Raw genomic sequence first — 21838 nt, forward strand, 5'->3', positions numbered from 1 at the left:
CAAGAGACACCAGATGCCTCAGAGTGTGTTTTTCTCTTCAGTTTGGGTAAGGCCAAGTTCTACAAGGTTTCCAGAAATGCCCTGGCATTGGCTACCTGCCTATCAAGGTGAGGAAAGGCCAAGTTGGGGAAGAAGACTGCAATAATTTGACATAGTGAAAGACAGAAGCTATGTGATATAAATGTTCTAATAATACGTCTACAGGCATTGGTAATGTGACCAATGACAAACACAACTGAAATTGAAGAACAAAAAGAAAAAAAGCAAAAATACAAGAAGTACTAAACTACCCTTAACTAAACTACACTTTAAGGAACCTCTAAAAATGCAAAATGTATTCCAAAAAACAAATCAAATAAGAAAGAGTTAAAAATGTTAGTACTACACTAAAATAAATTAAAATTCCAAATTTCACAGGAGCACAACAACAAAACCAAAATAACAATAAATAATGTTGCTATGCACCTGTTCTGTCTAAGATGACGTGTTTAGCTTAATTCTAAGACTAGAAAATAAAGGCCAAAACTCTTAGTTGAAACATGATCACTAAACTTCAACCTCAAAAGAAAAATTGATAATCAAAAGATGTTGGTCGAAAATATTCTAGAATTTATTTACATTAAGAGGAACAGAAACCCCTTCTAAAACAAACTTAAAACGATATTGTGACTGCACATTTGAAAGAAAAAAAAAACAACAACATAAAATGAAGGGGACCAGAATTCAAAACAAATGGCAAAACTACTTGGAAATTTATTCTATGTATGTGCAGACTGACAACTGAAAAATTACTTGATAAAATAGTATAAAGTGTATTTTTAATCAGCTTTTATCTTAAATTATTTTTAAAATAATTTCAGGTATTCATAGACATTGTTCTTTAAATATTGATATCTTGTCAACTTAATTTTATTTAAATTAGAAACATTTCAACTCTTCAAAAGTTGCACTCTCACAAAATGTCTCTTAGCTACTCTCTGAGCTTTATCTGGAAATGTGGTATCTTACTACTTATAAAAAGTTCGAACCTTCTCAACGTTTTCCAGATCTGGCTTCAAAAATGCAATAAACAACTTAGGCATTGCCCCTTTATATTTGTACTCCAGATGTTGTTATATAAAACAACGATCTGCTGTTCATTCTAATCTTTTCTGCATATTTAGTTCTCACAAGGTGTACTTTTCACCTCTAATCCTCTATTGTGTAATTACATTGAACAATGTTTTTGAAATTAAATAAAGCTTTTCAAAATTCATTCTTTTTTATCATTACATCAGTTCTTATCTTTTAAAAAATAATTTCTAAAGCTAATTAATATATGAAATCATACATTTCTTACCACATTAGAGGTGTCCAACTTCTTCCTTCTAGCAAGGTCAGTGATATTATTTCCATTGTAGTTGATGCTTTCCATACAACCTTTGAAATTTTTCCTGCTGCTCGAACTTGGTTTTCCAGAGAAAGGCATTCCACCAAAGCTAAGCTGTTTAAGACAAACAAACTAATTCATTGTACCTGTAAGTTAGGACTATAAGCCATATCTTACAACTGAGAACTTTGTTATATTTATGTAAGGAATAAAAAGTAACATCAGTAAGCATCAATATCACTTACAAACCTTTGAATATGATTAACCCTATATGTTTTTTTAAATCATTTATCATCATCATACAAAGATTTTTCGTAAAGATTACATCCAATTTAAACCCCTGTAGGGAATAAACCAAACATATAATTTTATTCAAATACTATTAAATATATATTTATATGTTACAACAATAACACATGAAAGCTACAATCAAGCACTTTTCACTTACATGCATTGCTATACAATTAGAAACACTTAAAAACACACAAACAACCACCATTAATCAAGGTACTGCATGTTTAACACTGAGCATATATTACTGCATCAGTTTCAAAAGTACTTACAATATTACATATGGATTATTATACTGTGGTTGTCATACATGTAAACTTACAGAGCAATGCAATTAAGATGCTTTGAAGTATATGAACATTTTTCAACTTTGGGATAATGAAAGAATATTTAAATAGTTCATTGCAGAAAAGTGAGAGGATCACAGAGATTGAATTAAATAAACAGCATCTGGTTAGCATCTTGTATTTATCTTTATGAACTCAATAGCAATATTTGTGCCTTTATGCAACTAGAATTTGCCCTGATATTTTAGTTGTGCTGCAAGCAATATCAAGAAGAGTTTCAGGTTACAGAAGAACATTTTAGGATCAAGGAATAACCAGCTATATTTACCCAAGGCTTAACATACTGTATACAGCATGGCTGATCCGTATTTAAAAATCTCCAGTTATTTCTTCCTCCATAAAATACCTCCCTATGTTATCAAATTGACAATGGACACTGAATAGCTGTTTGTCTTTATTTTACCATACTTTGTTGCAACCTTAAGTGCACTACAACTGATTTAGTTTGTTATTTTTACTTTTAAAATAAGAGTTTTGCTTTTATAATTTTCCTGTTATTTACAAATTTAATAATATACTTTTAACTTTATGTTAATTTACTGTTTTTAAACTTGTCAGTATTAATGCAGACATTTTAAATTTACTTCAAACAATGCACCATTTCTGTTTAATTATTATTAAATAATTTCTGTTCATATATTTTGACAGTTATTTCTCTTTAACATGTTGTATGCCTAGATGTTAAAATTCTTTATATGGTATCAGCCAAAACACAAAAATTCAAGTTTTATTCTTTATTAAGCAGACACTTTTACCCAAGGTCACTAACACCACCATACATACAATATAAGGGCAAAAAAGTACAAAATTAACAACTAATAGAGTTGGTTTTCACAAAGTATGCTGCTTCACTGTTTTAAGATCTTTTTGTCAGATGTTTCTATGGTATACTGAAGTATAATTACAAACATTTTATAAGTTTCAGAGGCTTTTATTGACAATTACATTAAGTTTATGCAAGGAGTCAATATTTGCAGTGTTGGCCCTTCTTTTTCAAGACCTCTGCAATTTGCCTTGGCATGCTGTCAATCAACTTCTGGGCCAAATCCCAACTGATGGCAGCCAATTCTTGCAAAATCAATGCTTGGAATTTGTTAGAATTTGTGGGTCTTTGTTTGTCCACCCGGACAGAGACAACTTTTTTCTAATTTTGGTTCTGTACATTACCACAATGGATTTTAAATGAAACAACTCAGATGCAGTTGAAGTGCAGTCTTTTAGCTTTAATTCAGTTGGGTGAACAAAACGATTGCATAAAAATGTGAGGCAACTAAAGCATTTTTTTAACACAATCCCTTCATTTCAGGGGCTCAAAAGTAATTGGACAATTGACTCAAAGGCTATTTCATGGGCAGGTGTGGGTAAGTCCATTGTTATGTCATTATCAATTAAGCAGATAAAAGGCCTGGAGTTGATTTGAGGTGTGGTGCTTGCATGTGGAAGATTATGCTGTGAACGGACAACATGCGGTCAAAGGAGCAATCCTTAAGCTGCGAAAACAGAAAAAACCCATCCGAGAAATTGCTACAATATTACGAATGGCAAAATCTACAGTTTGGCACATCCTGAGAAATAAAGCAAGCACTGGTGAACTCAGCAACGCAAAAAGACCTGGATGTCCACAGAAGACAACACTGGTGGATGATCGCAGAATCATTTCCATGGTGAAGAGAAACCCCTTCACAACAGCCAACCAAGTGAACAACACTCTCCAGGGGGTAGGCGTATCGATATCCAAGTCTACTATAAAGAGAAGACTGCATGAAAGTAAATACAGAGGGTGCACTGCAAGGTGCAAGCCACTCATAAGCCTCAATAATAGAAAGGCTAGATTGGACTTTGCTAAAGAACATCTAAAAAAGCCAGCACAGTTCTGGAAAAACATTCTTTGGACAGATGAAACCCAGATCAACCTCTACCAGAAAGATGGCAAGAAAAAAGTATGGAGAAGGCGTGGAACAGCTTATTATCCAAAGCATACCACATCATCTGTAAAACACGGTGGAGGCAGTGTGATGGCTTGGGCGTGCAAGGCTGCCAGTGGCACTGGGACACTAGTGTTTATTGATGATGTGACACAGGACAGAAGCAGCCGAATGAATTCTGAGATGTTCAGAGACATACTGTCTGCTCAAATCCAGCTAAATGCAGTCAAATTGATTGGGTGGCATTTCATGATACAGATGGACAATGACCCAAAACATACAGCCAAAGCAGTCCAGGAGTTTATTAAAGCAAAGAAGTGGGAAATTCTTGAATGGCTAAGTCAGTCACCTGATCGTAACCCAATTGAGCATGCATTTCACTTGTTGAAGACTAAACTTCAGACAGAAAGGCCCACAAACAAACAGCAACTGAAAGCCGCTGCAGTAAAGGCCTGGCAGAGCATTAAAAAGGAAGAAACCCAGCATCTGGTGATGTCCATGAGTTCAAGATTTCAGGCTGTTATTGCCAGCAAAGGGTTTTCAACCAAGTGTTAGAAATGAACATTTTATTTCCAGTTATTTAATTTGTCCAATTACTTTTGAGCCCCTGAAATGAAGGGATTGTGTTAAAAAAATGCTTTAGTTGCCTCACATTTTTATGCAATCATTTTGTTCACCCCACTGAATTAAAGCTGAAAGTCTGCACTTCAACTGCATCTGAGTTGTTTCATTTAAAATTCATTGTGGTAATGTACAGAACCAAAATTAGAAAAAAAGTTGTCTCCGTCCAAATATTTATTGACCTAACTGTATATACCAGCGTGAGGTAACAGCCAGTAAAGCAGAAACAATGCAGAATTAAAGTACTTTCCCTCCAATATCCAACAAGGTATTACTCAAGTATCCAAAGTGGCTCACCTCTCTTGGACTGTAGCATAGACCAGGACTAACCTGCATTTTTAGTTTCAGCTGACATCTGTGAATTGCCTACTGGCAATCGAGATAGTGAGCAACTGTGAGGATGGTGTTAAATTGACCAGGAGATGTGCAGATGTGCATGTATTCGAGAAACTATGACAACAGTAAATATTAAAAATTTTGAAATGCCATTTTCACAAACCTTTTATCTGAATGATAAGCTGATAACCTAAGGATGACTTGCCACCAAAACCTAGATGCTAAAACTGAAAACTAAATCAATCCTAAACTAATTTATTAATACAAAACACATATGTAGAAACATTCATTTGGGGTTAGAATTATTAAATTATGTGCAACACAGCACTTACTTAGAAAAGCAGGACTGTATTACTGTCCCTGGATTCAGGAAAAAAAACCTTGGAAATACATATTCACTATATTATACAAATTTGGATTTAGACTCAACATATGTGCATAGGTTTAAAGTATATCCTACTTCATTTTAGAATGTAGAACCTGGCATAGCTGCTCACTATCAACAAAGCTGTTTGCTATAGCTACTGACTCCTTGGTTATCCTCCTCTGCAACAAAAAAGCCATGTATAAAAAAAGACATTCTTACAACTAGCTAAAGAGGATGTGTGTTTTGGGGATCTAAATGGTTAGGGGTGTTGGGAGGTGTGGGATCAGGTTCAGGGAAAAATCTAACTTCCAATTTCATTACTAGGTCACAAGTATGCATAATCTGTGACTATATGCAAATGAAATTCATTTGTTTTTATGTAAAGGAACAGAAAGAAATTAAACTATACCTGTTTAGTTATCCTTGGAAAACAAATCCATGGATTGCTCTTTTTAAAGTGTGGCAGAGGGCTGGGGCCCTTACCTGGTTGGGATGCCCTGACCATGGAAGGACCGGGAGACATAGTATTTTCCAGACCATTTCTCCCCTGGGCTGACAGAGGGCAGCCCCCTTGGCTTCTGTGTGGCTACATAGAAGCTCAACCCTGCTGGGGCCCATGGCCACTTCCAGGGGGTGCCTTGATGTTTGCAGTGCCCTATTTGGCCGCACTTCTGTCATACCTGGAAGTGCTGCCAGAATAATCTCATTGGGCACCTGGGCTTCTTCCGAGTACTCTATTAAAAGGGGCCAGTCGCCAGCATCCATAGGCCAGAGTCTGTTTTGGTGATTTGTGCACTGTACTGGACTGTGTAAATAAAACAGTGTGTTGTGTGCTTAACCTGTGTTCTGTCTGTCTGTGTTGGCATCCCAGATGGGACTCCTGGCCATCTGCTGGCAGGAGACCCATAAATAATTATTGTGGCCCAACCCAGCATGGCAGTGCAAGTCACGCAACAGCACCACAGTGGCGAGACGCACATCCAGCAGCAGCAGAGTGGATCACAAAGGCGTGGAGGCCCATGGAAGCACCACTCCTCCCAATGGGGAGGAAAAGGCTCAGGCACGGAATGAAAGCGTTGCAAGCAACACCTGGTTGGCTACCAGCAGGGCCAACGAACATCCACACATGCTTGATGACTCTGAGCCGGTGGGTCAGGACAAGAGATCCCTGAATCCACCGAGATAACTAACCTGCTCTTGGCTGGAAGGGATTTGGCGATTGGAGATTGTACTCCAACCCAAACAGTCTCTTTTACAGGTAGTCAGCCGGCTGAGGCAGCTGATAGAGAGGTTGGAAAAGACAGCCAGAGCACCCCTGGGGATGATAAAAGAGTGCCTCAGAAAGCTAGGCACGGGACTCTTCAGCCAGAAAGAGGTGGCGGTACTGGTGAGTGTTTCCTATACCGTAGACATCTGAGCAAATTGCTTCCTGATCTTAACACTGAGGGAAAGCAAGTAGACAGGGGTCTGACAGTTGACAGTGGTGTGGTCACCGATTGCGCAGTGGGGTGGAAACGGCCAAGGGGAGGGAGAGGGTCCAGCTTGTATGTGCCGACATCCAGGCTGCTCCACCTCAAGTAGAAGCAGCGATCTCACACAGGTCGAAAGGAGTGCAGACAGCAAGCAGTCTCTCTTTCTCCCATAAGGAGCCCAAGACTGTTGCTGCTCCCCAAAGTAAGAGAAAGACCTGGAAAAGGCAAACACTGCAACATGTGAGCCCATGTGCTCACGTGAGATGGAGGACAGCTATCCGCGGGGGTGGAGGGATGGCCCGACCTCAGCTGGGTGTAAGGTGGAGGGGGTGTTCCCAAAATGTTTTCATTTCCAGAGGGCACGAACGCAAGGTGGGGAGTGGCATTGTTATGAGTGCCACCAAGCTGTGGCACTGCACCGATGCCCTCTCCAGGAGTCTACGGAGACCTTATTGGGGCAGTGCCTACATGTCCACCGTTCCATGGTCAGGACGAGATCGACCCTCGCATCCAGCAGAACAACAGCCCTTGCGGGACAGAATGCTTCACCCATCAAGGCTTAGCTGTGGGAGGAGCATTGTGGTGGACGTCCTGACCATGGAAGGCCCGGGGGTGCGCCCAGGCATCATAATGCAAGATATGGTACCAAAATTGTAGCAACTTTAAAGTTGCAATGTTACTGTTAATTTGCCCTGAGAAAGATATATTTGTTAGTCATACTACAGTATATATCAGAGGTTCCCAACTCTGGTCCTGGAGGGCCCCAGTGGCTGCAGGTTTTCAATCTAACCCTTTTCTTAATTAGTGTAGTGTTTCTGCTACTAATTAACTTCTTATGAATTCATTTTACTTGACTTGTTTTTAAAGATTTGTTTCCCTGAATTGCTTGATTTCTTTCCTTAAATGCCACCCAAAAAGAAATGAAATATGAAGTGAGTGATCCAAAAAAAGACCTCCTTCGTCACGGCCTGAAACTCCAAAAAAATTTCATTCCAAGCAGTTGCTTAATTAGGCTCTAATTCTTGTTTTTAATTAAACCCATTCTTTAATTCCTTGGCTTGTTGCTATGCTCATTGTGCAATAGCATACATTTCCAAAATTGTTGATTTTCTCTTTTCTAAGAGCACTGCTAAAATGTTTTTGGGACCTGAGCAGATCAGCATTCCTGAGACCTTCACCTTTCTTTATTTTCAGATATTGTATGATTCACAATGTTGGTCATATTTTGCCAGAACATGATCACCAGGTTTAAATTCATGGAGCTTACAGCGTCTATCATAAAGATGTTTCTGAGTTTCCTGCTCATGTCGCTGATGCTCCACAGCAATAGAAGAAAGTTTAGAAATTCTTTCTTGCAACGAAATTACCCGATCTGCAAAGCTTGGCCCGTGAGCTGTTGTCCCAAATCCTGTCCATTCCTCTCGTACAACATCCAAGACGCCTTGCGGACACCTGCCAAACAACAACTCGAATGGACTCAAACCAGTGGAGGCCTGTGGCGATTCCCATACCACAAACATAATAAAAGGTAGGACAGAGTCCCAAGACGTTGGATCATCATGAACAACTCGCCTGATCATCTGTTTTAAAGTTTTGTTAAATCGTTCAGTCAAACCATTCGTCTGTGGATGGTAAACATTTGTACTCAATTTCTTAATAGCAAAGCTGTCACACAATGGCTTCATCATGTGAGAAGTAAAATGTGTGCCCTGATCAGTTAAAATTTCTCTAGGGATGCCAATACGAGTGAAAATCTCACACAAAGCTTTGGCTACAGTGGAGGAATTGGTTGTTTTCAAAGCAGCCACTTCCGGATATCGCATAGTCAACCAACACAAGCATATATTGATACCCAGTTTTAGTCTTAGGTAGAGGGCCTACTATATCTAATCCCACCTGTTGGAAAGGGACTTCCAAAATAGGCATAGGAGAAAGGGGAGCACGGGGGGGGGGGGGGGGGGGGGGGGGCGTTTATAAGGAGAGATGATTTGATCAGGACAAGAAGTACAGAATCGCTCCACATCTTTCCCCATATTCAGCCAATAAAATCGTTTTGATAAACGTTCTCTAGTCTTATCAGTCCCCAGGTGCCCACCCAAGATGTGAGAGTGAGCTAATTGCAAAAGAATGTTCCTTTGTACTTCATGTATAACTAACTGTTCAATAAATTCCCAGACTAAATGATCTGATATCACTCTAAAAAAGGCAGCCGTCTTTCTCAAGAAAGTGCAGGGTTTTTAAGCCCCCGGATGCACGCTCTTGGTAATAAGAGTAACTAGCAGAGCGAACCTGTTTAAATGCATATTCTAATGAGCTATCAGCATGCTGCAAGAGCACAAAATCCATCTGCTTGCTAGTGTTCTGTTCTTATTCGGAGGCATTTGCAAGTTGAGAAGCTGTAGATGGGCCAGCCAGCCACTCTGGGAAATTGGGGGGGCTGTCACCCTCGGTCTCACTGGAGAGATCGGGTTCAATATCTAGTCTGGGCTCGAGAACTTCCCCAACAGCCACTTCGGGTTCAATATTTAAACGGGGCTCGAGATCTTCCCTAATAGCCAGTTCGTCCTCTTTCCCCCCGCTAAGCTTGACACAGGGCTCACTGACTGGTGTCCGACATTCGGTCATGAGTTTAGGAAAAAGGGCATTCCTCCTGCAGATCAGTAAGGGCCAGGGGCAGGAGTCCGAAACAGCAGACCAAACTTTAAAATGACAACCCTTATACAGTATGTTAAAGGAAGAAGCAATGTCTGATAGTCTTTAACATCTCCATGTACACAATGTATGTTTACAGTTTCAGTGTTACACAGATATCTGTCGTCAAGACAGTCTCATCTTACAATACAAAGGTCACTTTCCGAGTCCAATAAGGCCGAGATCTCGCGGCCCGCCAACTTCACCAAGACGATTAAGCCATTTTTTTATCTGAAGAATAAGGAACGCGGGAGTAACAAACCTCGGCCAGACCAATTTCTATCGATTGAGCAGGGGATAGGTGGCATTCCCTCGCCAAGTGGCCGGGTTGATCACACCGGAAGCATCTTCGTTCATCTCCACTGCTGAAATACTCACGGCAACGTCCACGGCCTCCTGCTTCCCCATATATGGGTGCCACATTAACAGCCGGATCCCCTGGAGGTCTTCCCGAAGAAGCCCAATTTTCAGGGTGAACAGCACGTTGAATCTCTAATCTCCGTTCAAAGCGACGAGCATTTCCTGGGCGATCTTTTGGAGGCTGCGGAACAGCATAAGGAGCAGCAAATCCACCGCTTTTTCTCCAAGCGTTTTGAGAACCCTCCAAACATTTGGCCATAATCGTCAACGATTCAACATCATAACGAAGGAATTCATCTCGGAGTACTGCAGGGATCCCAGCCAGCAGTATATTCATTGCAGCCTTTTCCACAATGTGCTCCATCTCACTTCCCTCAAACCAGCAGTGAACTTTATGAATCAAATCTTGAATTTGTGCATCAATGGGACTGTCCATGTTCAGTTTCCAATCATGAAGCGCAAAACCTTTAGACAAAAAGCTCATAGTAAAACAACTTGCCACTTCAAGAAATCATAATCGCAGAGTTTATCGTGAGGCACATTCCGTAAAGCAATTAAGGCATCCCCAGACAAAAAAGGGGTGACGATGACAGCCCAGTTTCGTTTGTCCCATTCCAGCAAGTTGCCACATGTTCAAAAGCTAAAAGAAACATCTCTGGGTCATCGGAAGGACCCATCTTCATCAGCACATCCTTGGAATTAGTAGGTAGAGCAAGAGCAGGAGCAGGAACCGGATCATCCTCCGGGTCAGGAGGAAGCAGGACATTTTGAGCTATCTGAAACAACCGCTTGGCGTTCATCCATGCATTCATCTGTACATTCATCTGTGCAACCACTCCTTTTACCATTTGTCACGCTTGGGTCACAGATTTGCACAGAAACACAGAAGGTTGTAGAGACAGGAACTTTATTCAACCACTGCAAACAAACATGTCTCTTTTTCAGAAGTTTAAATGTGCTCCTTGACAAGACAGAGATGACGGTTCCATCTCACAATTAAAACAATGCAAACATATCTTCCTCTTCAAATGAGTGTGCGTCAGGAGCAGGGAATGACACAGAGAGAGAAAGGCAAACAATCAATCAAAAATCAACAGGTGCTGTTCGGACTTTTAAGCTTGCGAAGTACTGCGCGGATCACGCGATAGATCAGCCTAAGCCCGGCAAGCAAGGAAGCAATGTGAAGGTAGTCTTTCAGCGTCTTTTTTTTAACCTGTAGGGGTGTGATCAGCCCCCCAGCTCACAATATAAATAATGCAAGTAACTGAGAATTGAAACAATAAGCATTAATGACTAATCACAAAATAATTATAATAAATAATAAATATAAAGAGACACTTTGTTTTATAAATATACTATTTTATTTTACTCTTTATTTTATTTTCCCTTTATGTACTCTTTATTTTAACAGATCAGAAAAATAAGAGGAATTACTTCTGGTCCTGAAATTTCATAACCTTTGGTGCATGTTCTGCTCTGGGTGAATTTTTTGCTTTGCTGTAATAAGAAAAAACTCATTGAACACGCATAACTTCTATAAGAATTTTATTTGTTTCTTTTGCTTTAGTTCATAAAAAGCTTACACAAAATCCAAAAAGCATAGGAGAAGCTTTTAATCAAGCTCTAGTGTCTTTCACAATAAATCCTCATTACAGTTATTGCTTCTCATTCTGAAATATTTCCAGAATACTGATGAAAAAGCTTAACTTCCTTTATAACATTTTCAGAACCACCTCGAGCATTATGTTAGATCTATTTGAAATCAAACCAACCTCTCAACAGCTGCACATTCTGTCCCATCTGCTTTCTTTGCGAGCTTCGTTGTTATTGATTTAGTGAGGTCTTTCCTCCACTTCCTTTCTTTCTAACTAATGCAGTTCTAAATTTTCTGCTTTTCTTTTTCAAGGGTAGGAATAACCTCTCCAACTTCTGTCTGAACATTTTCCAAGCATATGTTGTTACAGTTTCTAGTAATGATTGCAGGATCTGGCCTTGTATTGTGATTTCAAACATTTATTAATTTTAATGACATTTAACATATATTTAAAGAATTTATTTGCATGCTTATAGTACTTCAAAGTCTTTGCAATTATTTTGGGATAATTTGAGTTATTAGTAACTTTGAGGAAATTAATGGATTCAAGTTGAAAGCAGAGGTAAAAGTGTGTTTTGCCAGATTCTACATCATTATAAAAAAAACAATGTATGTAATTTCCTTTTTTTAATCAGGGTAATAGAGTAGTAGTCAAGAAAGTTAAACTCAGTTGTTAAAGGCATTATAGATAAGATTTTGTAATGTTAAACTGTACACTCTTTTCTTTAGGTTTTTTTTTTGTTAAACTTTGGATCTCTGTAAAAACAGGCTGTCTAAACTACAAAAACAGGAAGTGTTAGTTGTCGTTGTCTTCTTTTTTTTTTGGCTGCTCCCAAAAGAGGTTCGCCACAGTGGATCATCTTGTTCCATATCTTCCTGTCCTTTGCATCTAGCCATCTAGCTCCATTAAACCCATGACCCTCATGTCTTCTCTCACCACATTCATAAACCTTCTTTTAGGCTTTCCTCTTTTCCTCTTACCTGGCAGCTTCATCCTTAACATCCTTCTCCCAATATACCCAGAATCTTTCCACTGCACATGTCCAAACCAATGCAATCTCACCTCTCTGACTTCATCTCCCAACTGTCCAACCTGAGCTGAGTCTCTAATGTACTGATTTCTAATCCTGTCCATCCTTGTCACATGCAATGAAAATCTTAACATCTTTAACTCTGCCACCTCCAGCTCTGTCTCCTGTTTTTTGGTCAGTGCCACCATGTCCAACCCATATAAAGTAGCTCGTCTCACTACTGTCATATAGACCTTCCATTTCACTCCTGCTGGTACCCGTCTGTCATAAATCACTCCTGACACTCTTCTCCACCCACCCCACCATGCCTGCACACTCTTCTATACTCCCCATAACTCTGTACCTTTGCCAACTCTACCCCCAGCATCCTCACCATTCCTCTGACCTCCCTTTCATTCTCACACATGTATTCTGTCTTGTTCCTACTGACCTTCATCCCTCTCGTCTCTAGAGCATATCTCTGCATTCCTCTCCTTGACACCATACCTACCCATCACCATAACAGATCCCTTCACCATCATGTTAGTTGAAATCTGCTCTAATCATCACTCTCTCTCCTTTGGGTATGCTCTCCACCACTTCATCCAACTCACTCCAGAAATTTTCTTTCTCATTCATTGCACACCCAACTTGCAGGGCGTATCCACTAACAACATTCACCATCTCACCTTCAATTTCCAGCTTCATAATCATCACTCTGTTTGACACTGTTTTCACCTCCAAAACACTTTTGAAATACTGTTCCTTCAGGATAGCCCCTACCCCATTTCTCCTCCCATCCACACCATGGTAGATCAATTTGAACCCACATCTTATACACCTGGCCTTAGTCCTTTTCCATCTCTTTCACGCACAATATGCAAACCTTCCTTCTTTCCATCTTATCAGCTAACTCTCTCCCCTTACCAGTCATACTGCCAGCATTCAAAGTTCATACCCTCACTTTCACTCTCTTTACCCTCCTCTTCTCCCTCTGCATCCGGACACACCTTCCCCATCAATTTCTGCAGAACACAGAGGAGCAGACAGACACTTTTAGCAGAGAAGAAGAAAAGTTTTTGCAGACATGGGATTCAAAGAAATGTCATAGCTTTAAACATAGCAAAGTGGTAATTTTTCCTAGACTTTCCATGCACATAAAATTCAGATGCTTGACCTCTACATGTGTTCATCAGATGACATTAGACAGAGGAGGCTTGGTGTGTCTGCCTTAACCCAGACAACCTTTAAGACTAGAATCCCTGAAGCCTATGAAAACTTGTAATCCCTGGTCACTTTAAACTCCTTTGCACCTCTCCTCATCAGTGTCTTTTATTTTACAAATGTGTCGTTCAGCATAAGCAGCATGCAGCCTGCTATCCCATTCCAACCCCCTCCACATCCCCCCCCAACCTGACAGAGCTGAAGTTCTCCCAGCTCAAGTCTCTTTATTGTGGTGTGTGGTGCCTAAAGTTGTATAAGGTAAGTAATATATCGTCATTTGGAATACATACATTTCAAGTGTTTTCTGTGTCTACAAAGATTTGTGTAAGTGTAGGATGACACGAAATGCGAGGTAAGAAATGCTGAACACATACCTAAAATAGAAACCTTTTCCATGTTATACTAATAATGACGTGAAGTGTATAATGTGTGAAGACTTTAGTCCAAATATCAAATAAACATGTGTGCTTTAATTCAAGAATATAACCAAAGACAGAAAATCATTCAATTTACATGTTGCTGTCTGTCAATGAGTTAAAAACCCAAGTTCAAATGTCAATTGACAGAAAATTGATATGTATTCTTGGATGGTGCAGGGGTAAGAACTGCAGCATTATAACCAAAAGGTTCCGGGTTCAAGGCCAGTCGCTCTGCATTTTGAGTAGTGAGTTGCTATTATTATTACTCTAATAAAATTAAAACATACATTTGATTTGAGTGTGTAACACCCAGTTTGAATTTTGGCTGCTTGTAAAAGTTAGTGCTTTTTTATTATTCAGTTTTATTCAATCAGTGAAGTTCACATGGTACAATGAATTTTCCTCTACCTCTCTGAGTTGATGGTGTTTATCTCCATTCTTTTCACAAGAACAGTGATGATCACTGTAACAACAAGCAGCTTCTTCACAGCGCTTTCGCTGGCTAATAGATTGCTGCCCCGCACTACAGTACAACTCTGCTTGGCACCGTAAGTAAAATGGGAGTTCCACTAGCAGCTAAAGTAATTTCAGTTCATGAGCAATTCGCCACGCTAGTGTTTAGATCTGGCAGTGTCATGCAGACGATGTATGTGCCCAAAAAGAAGAAGCTCGTGATTTCAGTCTGTAACAGCCGGTGAAAAGTTTTGCTAACTAAACCTGCATTTTACCTGAGAATTTGTCACAGAGCTCTGCAAAGGGCACTCAGTGAACAGCGCTATACAAAAACAAAATTGTATTGTATTTTTTTTTTTCTGAAAGGTTCTATAAGTTGTCTATCAGTCATACTTAAATCATTGAATATGTTGTTCACATTCACTACATAGTCAAAATGATCAACATGGATTGGTATCAGGATTCTAGCTTTCTTCTTCTGTTTATTAAAAAAAAAAAAAAAACAAACAAAAAAAAACAGTAGGAGCTCATAATTTAAGGCACAGCCAGAGTGGAGTCTATTTCTAATAAGATCAAGTTGAAATTCTTTGATCGTGAAGCATCAGTCACTTATTTTACATTTTTTTCTTCAAAAAATATACTTCAAAGTATGTTGACATCTATGCATGTTTTATGATTGAAATTAATTAAATACATGCTTGGGTGTGAATAGAAACATCCTTGTTAGAGATACAGTATCCATGCTATATTCTTTAATATTAAACCATTTTCATTCATATTATACTATTTTGCTAGTTAAACACTTCACTGGACTACAAAAATCATATGCTTACATATTTGACAATATTAGTTTGTTTGTTTGTGTTTTACATCAAAGATGTGCAGTTTTAAAGAGTGCAAAATTTGATTTTTCTGTTGGGAACAATATTATATCTAGTCATCCAGCCAGTACCTTCACAAACTGCTATTAGATTTATCTGTTCTTCCCTGGTATTTTAGTAGTTTTAGACCAGAAGTGCTTATCCTACATAGTGGAATATGTAGGGGTTCTCTACTTTGACCATTCTCACATTGGGTAATCATGACAAAAACATCGCTTTCCTTAGGGTCTACCATTCAGCATCACTGGCATACAAAAATAGGGCTTTTGTATACTTGGAGTTCGCTCAGTCTGATGAACTGTGCCCATAAGCTGGCACCCCATGAAAGATGGGTGCTGGTCCATTACGTGGACAGAAGACCAGGATGATGTTAAAACAGAACATTTCAGGTTCTCTTCGGGAGATTGGCAGAACATATCATCAATATGAAAAGTGTGTTGGCATCCCAGTTGGCGAGAAGATGGGACATAGCTATGTTCTCCCCCAATACGTTAGATAGCAGCGTGCCTGATTTAGGAGTCCCACATGGACACCCACAGGGCATGATGGTACCTGTAAGTCCCTTCTGGCAGCCCTGTTGGGTTCCGTGGGGGCTGTCAGGATTCACAATCCTTACTTTCAGGGACTTCCTTTTGACCCAGAAGTGCATCCAGCACTTAACCTCATTCAAGCGAGTTGGAGTTGGGTGGAAGAAGTACAAAGCTTGCCTGGAGGATTGGAAGGAGCATGAACAGAGAAAAAAGAATAATAGTTGTGTTTGTATCACTTTTAAAGCCTTTGTGATAATAAAACCCTGTATCTGAACCCAGGACTTGTTCCTGGGTGTTTGGTGTATTGTTATGCACAATAGTGTCTGCATCAGAGATATTATGCCTATGAGTATGTGGCAACTCCAACATTTACAAAAAATCTGGTCTTTTAAATCTGACTTGCGCATGAGCTTAATCATGTAATCAGTAAGTCAATAGCTCCATTTATTAATAAAGTTCTACAGTTTAGATGCACATGTTTATATAGCCCCTGAGGGGACATGGTGTAATTTTTTTTTTGTTTACTAAGTGTTGCACACCAGATAGTATATAGTGATCACGAGATAGTAAATGATGCACTTTCCCAGAATGAAAAATACACTATGTATAATTATTGTAAAAATATTGGTGAAATTAATTTCTGTACAGTGTTTATGCTGTAAGTCTTTATACATATTACGGAGTACAATATTTAAGTTGTAACAGATCTGCACAGAACAGTCACTTGCTAGGTTCAGACCTATGATCTCAACCCTGTGACTGGACAACATGGATCGGCTGGTGGCAACGGTGTTGCAGTAGTTCTTATAGAACTGAATATCCTACTAATAAAATTTTGTATAGAAAAAAACACTCTTAAAGAATACTCAACTCAAATAATTTAAAATTATCCCCAGGCTCACGCTTCAAGAGGTCAACTGTCCTAACAATCACTTCCAACTCCTTGCAATGTCCTTACAAACTTTTCAAAACAGCAAGTTATTGTTGTTCTCCTCCTCTGCTGTGGTCATGCTGTGGTGATGAAGACACATAATCATGAATGTTATGTGCTGTGCTATCAGATGGTATAGCACAGATATTGAGAGCTACACTTCCATGTGGTGCAGCAGATGCATTTAATGCTGTACTTCTGTGGTGTGATCTGACCGCTTTATGTGGGCAGGTGTACCTCCTTGTGTGGAGCTGTGGATGTAGTGGTCTGTTTGCTGTCATATTTCCTGTACTATATTCTGTAACCAGCATTCCAGACACCAGGTGTCAGCTTAGAGACTCTCCATCAATCCCAACAAGTCAATTGTTTGTTCTACAAGCACTCTGCTCTTTCTCAGCTAGATGGCAGGTCTTCTTTTCATTGTGCTCCTGACGCCAGTGTAGTCCTAATGACAGTACTGACCCAATGAATTCTTGCTCATTTCATTTTTCTTTTAGGTAGATCATGATCCTTACAAGGAAGGGATGCTTATCCAGACTAGAATCATGTGACTGTAGCATGCATGCCCATTTTAAAAGCTTAACCACAGCTGGCAATGAAGCGGCTCACCTGAGTAATCCAAAGTTAGCTCATATTGCTGCTGTCTCTGTGATAATGTCATCGTCATGTTGTCAGTGCAATTAAAATATATAGAATCTAAATAACTAGCCTGTGGTGGGCTGGCGCCCTGCCCAGGGTTTGTTTCCTGCCTTGCGCCCTGTGTTGGGTGAGATTGGCTCCAGCAGACCCCCGTGACCCTGTAGTTAGGATATAGCGGGTTGGATAATGGATGGATGGATGGATGGATGGATAAATACTGTAACTAGCATCATAATTAGCAACAAACAGGTTTTGCAAGGTATTTGGCACATACTTTACGTCATGTGTTTCATAGCAGATAGCAAAGTAGCTGGCACTCATTTTACATGGTAGGAGTAATATATAAATGCAACATGATAAAACTAACAACAACAAAAAAAACTAAGAATACTGAATATGAATGTCCCATTCTTCCCAAAGGCTGTCAGTAAAGGTAAAATCAAAATATATAATTATTAACCTAAGAAATTAAAGCCCATGTAATTTGTATTCCAAAATAAATACTATTATTATTGTACTATTATTTTTGTTAAAATTCCTAACACAATAAACAAACTACTATCTTATATTGTTTGGCTGTATATCATGACTAACATATAATTCTTAAATATTTTAGATTGAATTCACCAATTTAAAATAAAGTAAATATATATACAGTACACACTGGAGCATTATTTTTTTCAACTAACTTTATTTTTACCTCATAATCCAAGTCAAGGTGATCAAATTCTCCATTGGTTCTGAAGTGTTGCATATGTCTATCCAGTGTCAGATTAATATTTCTCCCATATCGCTCAATAACAACAGAATGCCAGTGATGATCATCCAAAAGGCTTCCTGTTGTGACAGATGTGTGGCCATAGATTGAACCGTATTGATTACTTCCTATTGAAAAAGAGAAAGCCTTCAGTTTAACATAAGGAGAAGTAAAGTAGATCATAACTTATCCTCAACTTAAAATCAAATTTCAGGGGAGGGGGAGTTCAAAGGAGAGACTCACGGAGTTATAGTACACATTCTAAGTGCTTTCCAGAAGAGCAGTTTGTGTATAAATAACTTATGTATTAACATGGAAAAGGAACTATTAGGAAATTTATTTTAAAAAAGTGATCAATAACTTACAATGCTCTCTGAGATAACCATTTCTCTCTGTCTCCGGCATACTTAAGTTCCTATTTATCTTCATTAAGTTAGACGTTACAGTAGGGCAGTATCTAAGAAGTGATATTATGATGCATTTAATTCTTTTAAATGTTTACTATATTTGTTTATTTAATGTACAGAAATATCAGAGGCTCTCATCCTCATCTTTTTTCTTTTTTGCTTCTGTAAGGAACTGCAAATATACTACACATTAACCTGCAGTACTTTGTTCATTATTTTCAGTATGTTTTGGTCTTTCATTTTTAATAAATATGTATTGCATATAAAATACCAGTGTAGAATGTAAAAAAAATGGATAATGTATGTAGTTAATAATTTACACATAGTAATAATGCATGTCCATTTATGCTTTTATCTAAGCATGCTTATTTCAATTCAGTGTACAAATTTATAAATGCAAAATTAGTGCTGAATCCCTTTATAATTAGGAATTATATTGTTCAAGGTTTATTGTGGCTACACATGCAGAGAAACAATATTTTTCCTCCAGAAAAGTCACTCTACAGATATTATAGTATATACTAAATTATTGTGCTTACAAAGGTCAGCCTACTATTAGGTACAGCAATCGAAGACATGGATTTTTCTGTCAGTAAAATTGCTCATCACTGTTCCTTTACCAGCTATCTCACAAGGTTTGGCAGTCAGAGACAGACAATGTAATAAAGACTCTAACACACACACTCTAAACACTTAAAAGCACTTTGTAAAAATACCTAAGTTTAGCTGCAGTGTCAGCTTAGCTTTCTTGAGCTCCAAGGTAATGTAGTCTCCTTGCTGTCCCTCTCCATGGAATATAACTCCTTCACTTTCAGAGGTTTTAAACTTGAGGGAAATGACATCCTTCAGAGTTTTCATTTTTTTATTTTTGAATCGGTATGATATCACTCCATTGCCATCAAAGTTAATAACATCAGCCCCTAAAAGAAGACAAAAGATAAAAATGCAGTGATTGTCAGGTTCTACCTCAGTTTCATTTTGTGGTGGGTTTTAAGACTAAAAAGAACAATGGTAGCCACATACACTGATAAACTACAGCTGGAATTTCCTGATAAACCTCTGCTAGATATAGCAAACTGCTTCTTCCTCAAAGCAGCAAAGATCTTTCAGAAACCCATAATGTAAAGTAAAATTTAAATTAAGATTGTGTGTTGATTGATGGAAGCTGCCATTTTCTACCACAAATGTAGAAAATGTTTCATACACATTGTCATTTAAAAAGTGAATCAGTTATTTTGGCTTAGGAAAATGTAATTTTGTAGTGAATGTTTTGGACATTTCTATCTAGTTTATATGACATAGTGGGTACACTTTTTCATTCTTATTCCATACCAGACCATCAATACCATTATTCCAGTGACAGAGCTATGTATATCATGATAATGATTTGTTACACTGTAGTTTAGCAGGTAATTGCTGAGTAATTACAGTCTACATGCAGTGTTGCCAACTACTGTTATCTTACCCTTCTGTCAGGATTTCCTCTTCTGTACACCTTAGGACAGACTAAATTGCACACTGCCTCTCCTTTTCCCAAATTTTGTTAGTCTGTTTCCTCAAATCTTGTTTATCCCTGCAGGAACTTCAAATATTTTAAAATGTACCTTGGGCCAGTTTATCCTTGATTGTAATTGTGTAAACATGCTCCTTGTAACAAGCAGCAGTTAGTTACAAAGTGCTTTTGGAGCATTCTGGCTCGCCACCTGTACTTTTTACCCTTCATGCATCTTTTTAAACCTCTTTCTATTGGCTTAATGCAAAATTAACACTAGAATCCCTGAAGCCTTAAATTCCTTTGCACCTCTCCATTAGCGTATTTTGTTTTGCAAATGTGTCGATCAGCACAAGCAGCAAGCAGCCTGCTATCCCATCCCTCCCATCACCGCAACTCAACTGGCAAAAAAAGTTCTTCCAGCTCAAGTCTGTTTATCTGGGTGTGAGGTGCTTGGAGTTGTATAGGGTAAATAATATATCATTATTTGGAACACATGCATTTCATGTATGTTCCTTATCTATGGTAAACGTGGGATGGGTAAATGTAGGATGACAGGAAATGTTGAACACATACCTAAAATAGAAACTTTTTTCATGTTATAGTACTAATGACAAATTTTTGACATGAAGTGTATAATGTGTGAAGACTGAAGTCCAAATATCAAATAAACACTTTCACAAAAGGTACAAGTATAACAAAACAAATGTGCTTTTATTCAAGAATATAACCGAATAAAAAGAAATTGGGTTAGGGTACAATGCTGACATGACCACTTGGGTGATGCAGCGGGAAGAACTGCAGACTCATAATCAAGAAGTTGCGGGTTCGATTCTGGATGCTTCCTATATTTACCATTTTAGTAGTGAACTGCTCTTATTGTTATTATTATACAATAAAAACATACATTTTATTTGAGTCTGTAACAGCCGGTGTAAACTTATGGTACTTGTAAAGGTTAGCATTTTTTTTTTATTCAGTTATATTCTCTCAGCCACGTTCAAACTCCACACAATCTGACCCTGTTGTTTTCAAATAAAGACGTGCTATAACAGAAGTGAACTCAGATGAGTATGAGGGTTCTACATCACAGAAAGAGAATGGAAGCCTTCCCCGCAAGAAACGTCCACTTACACATAAGAACACTGCAGCTATACCAGGCATAAAGGCGAAAGATGGCATCGTTTGGATGCAGCAGCAGGTTGGCCGTCATTCTGCCAATGAATCTGCCACATGCATGTATTTCAACGAAACAGAAGGGCTTACAGAACTTGTCAAGGTATCGTGCAAAGTTCCGTTTGCAATTATGTTTCTTGATGGTCTTTATATGAAAAATATTTATATGTTACATATATAAACGCTACATTGAATGTTGTTTACCTATACTTATTTACTTATCTTCCTGCAGCGTAAAGTCACAAGTAGTCTGCAGAGCTTCCTGTGTTTGATCGACACGGGCATGCTGACAAAGTACATGTGCAATACCACCCCTTATTCAGGAAAAGATCAGTTACGAAAAGTGCAATGGCAGCTTCCACCTGCAGCTATAGACAATTTAGTTCACAAGCGACTCTCCACGCTAGTGTTTAGATCTGGCAGCACCATGCTGAGACTTCAGTACACGAGCAATGGTACTGAGAATGCAGTCAAACTTCTTTTTTTGGGCACATACACCGTCAGATTTAAACAATCTTAAAACAGAAGAAACATCTTAAAGCAGAG

The 21838-nt window shown here is 38.7% G+C and overlaps 1 protein-coding gene across 1 annotated transcript in view; it reads right to left on the bottom strand.

The window, feature by feature from the left end:
• The window catches only part of cntnap2a (contactin associated protein 2a), a 1161044-nt gene that overhangs the window by 479309 nt on the left and 659897 nt on the right, over positions 1-21838 (bottom strand). The window contains exons 5-7 of the mRNA XM_028803276.2: positions 19341-19544; positions 18161-18345; positions 1340-1483 (exon numbers count right to left, since the gene is read on the bottom strand). Of these exons, the coding sequence (XP_028659109.1) occupies positions 1340-1483; positions 18161-18345; positions 19341-19544 (533 nt within the window). The remainder of the gene's footprint in view (positions 1-1339; positions 1484-18160; positions 18346-19340; positions 19545-21838) is intronic.

Source organism: Erpetoichthys calabaricus, chromosome 6, assembly GCF_900747795.2.
Source record: "Erpetoichthys calabaricus chromosome 6, fErpCal1.3, whole genome shotgun sequence".
NCBI classification, from domain to species: domain Eukaryota; kingdom Metazoa; phylum Chordata; class Cladistia; order Polypteriformes; family Polypteridae; genus Erpetoichthys; species Erpetoichthys calabaricus.